This window comes from Bison bison, unplaced genomic scaffold (genome assembly GCF_000754665.1).
Source record: "Bison bison bison isolate TAMUID 2011002044 unplaced genomic scaffold, Bison_UMD1.0 scf7180017854414, whole genome shotgun sequence".
Taxonomy (NCBI): domain Eukaryota; kingdom Metazoa; phylum Chordata; class Mammalia; order Artiodactyla; family Bovidae; genus Bison; species Bison bison.
This window is the reverse complement of record NW_011484987.1, coordinates 8,959-10,687: the sequence shown is the minus strand read 5'-3', so window position 1 is coordinate 10,687 and position 1,729 is coordinate 8,959. Positions and strand designations below refer to the sequence as shown.

Here is a 1,729-nt window from a genome sequence, read left to right as displayed (position 1 = left end):
CTCAACTTTTGTGAGATTGACCAATGGAGCAATGACCATTTGACCAATGGACCAAACTGCATTCTTTCCTGGGTCTGCAAAGCTCTGGACAGGGTGGTGGGTCTGGGGTAAGACCACTGGTGGACATAAACAGAGCCTCTTCTGATTGTTCTATTGGGAATGCTGCCCAGTTCATGAATCATCAAGTAAAGCCAGGTAGGACTTAAAAACAAAAACCGAGAGCCCTGGAGCAAGAGGCAGGGGATTTGTTGCCGGTCCCTGCTGTACACAATCCCAGTGATGTTGAGTGAGTGAGGCCTCACACTTCAACTCCACCCCCGCCTGTTTGGTTCCTCACTGCATAGTGAGTTATAGAGCGAGGTCCTGTGGTTCTTAGACTTGGCTGGGCATTAGAATCACCAAGTAACTGTAGGTAATCCTCATACCCATGCTCCCCTCCAGATCCATGGACTAGTCTCTAGCAGAGGACATCAGTATTTAAAATCCTTAATGTTTCCAGTGTGCAGTCTAGTTGGAGCAGGCCGGGTAACCCTTCCAGCTCAAACATGCTTATGTTTCCATGTGGGGCTGAGCTACCATCTACTCTGGGCCTGAGCATGTGATTTACTCCAGAAACCACCCTCGGCCCTGGGTCTTACCTCCATGAGCTGGTAGCCTTCTTTGCAGGTGGCAGTGAAACGGTCCTTGAAATGATATAGAGGCTGCAGGTCCTGAATGATGGTGCATGAGTCCAGGGTCTTGGGCTGGGGGCACGTGATGACTGTTGGGGAGACCAGAGGGCACGTTTATTTCCGAGACACTGTCCTCCTTTCTACCTGCCTCATCCTGCCCCCTTTCTGGCCCATGAGGGGCCCCAGACAGCCTTACCTTCACTGGTGTAGCACAGCTTCCAGCCCCGGCTGTCCCCTGACTCATCCGTGAAGAAGAGCAGGTCCACTGAGTTGCTTTGGGTATCAATGCGCTCAGGCCTTTGCTTTCCACAGAACTCACCAATGTTCCTCCCACTGACATAGATCTGTGGAGGCGGGGGAACGGAGGGAGGGTCATGTCTCCAATTCAGACACAGGGCCAGGGCGGTGGTGCTGGTGGTGTGGATCCTGCTTGGTGTATGTTTTCAGCTGGGGGGGAGAAAACCTCCCAAGGACCCACCTGCCTGGTATGTAGGATAACTCATGTGTGATGTTGGCTGTTTCTGTACCTGAGGGCCAGACGGTCCAGTGGGGATGGGGGGTGGGAGGAACCATGTGGGGATGGGGACGAGAGGATTTCTCTGTGGGGGTGGGTTGGCTGTACCTGCAGCTGGTCGTAGGGACAGTGTATTTGCTGGTGGTCATCGATTTCAAAAGGCTCCAGGAATTGGAGGTGGAGGGTGTGGCCTCGCTCTACTCGGATACTGTAGTTGCAGCGCAGGTCAGGGGGGTAGGGCCGGGGGTACTCCAAGCTGGAGATGTAGCCTGAGGGCTCCGTGAACAGCTCGCTGCTGCATTCGGCTGGGAGAGCAGAGCGGGAGCGGGAGCGGGTCACCCAGCGAGCCCCACCTTGCTCAGTCCCTGCCTCCTCTGAGACCACCCAGGCAAGACCTCACCCTGGCAGGAACGCCCATCCGGCTGGAGCTCATAGCCTGGACGGCAGGAGCAGAAATAGCCGCCGACGTAGTTGTGGCACAGGTGCTGGCACCGGGCCGGGGGGTCCTCCTCGACTGAGTTGAGCTGCAAGGCACATTCGTCCA

At 55.6% G+C, this 1,729-nt stretch overlaps 1 protein-coding gene across 1 annotated transcript in view; it reads right to left on the bottom strand.

Moving 5' to 3' along the window:
• Window positions 1-638: 638 nt before the first annotated feature.
• Window positions 639-1,729, bottom strand: part of LOC105000808 (complement C1r subcomponent-like) — a gene marked incomplete at both ends in the record, with an annotated part of 4,229 nt that continues 3,138 nt past the window's right edge. The window contains 4 exons of the mRNA XM_010856828.1: window positions 639-760; window positions 868-1,015; window positions 1,294-1,490; window positions 1,586-1,727. Coding sequence (XP_010855130.1) covers window positions 639-760; window positions 868-1,015; window positions 1,294-1,490; window positions 1,586-1,727 — 609 coding nt within the window. The remainder of the gene's footprint in view (window positions 761-867; window positions 1,016-1,293; window positions 1,491-1,585; window positions 1,728-1,729) is intronic.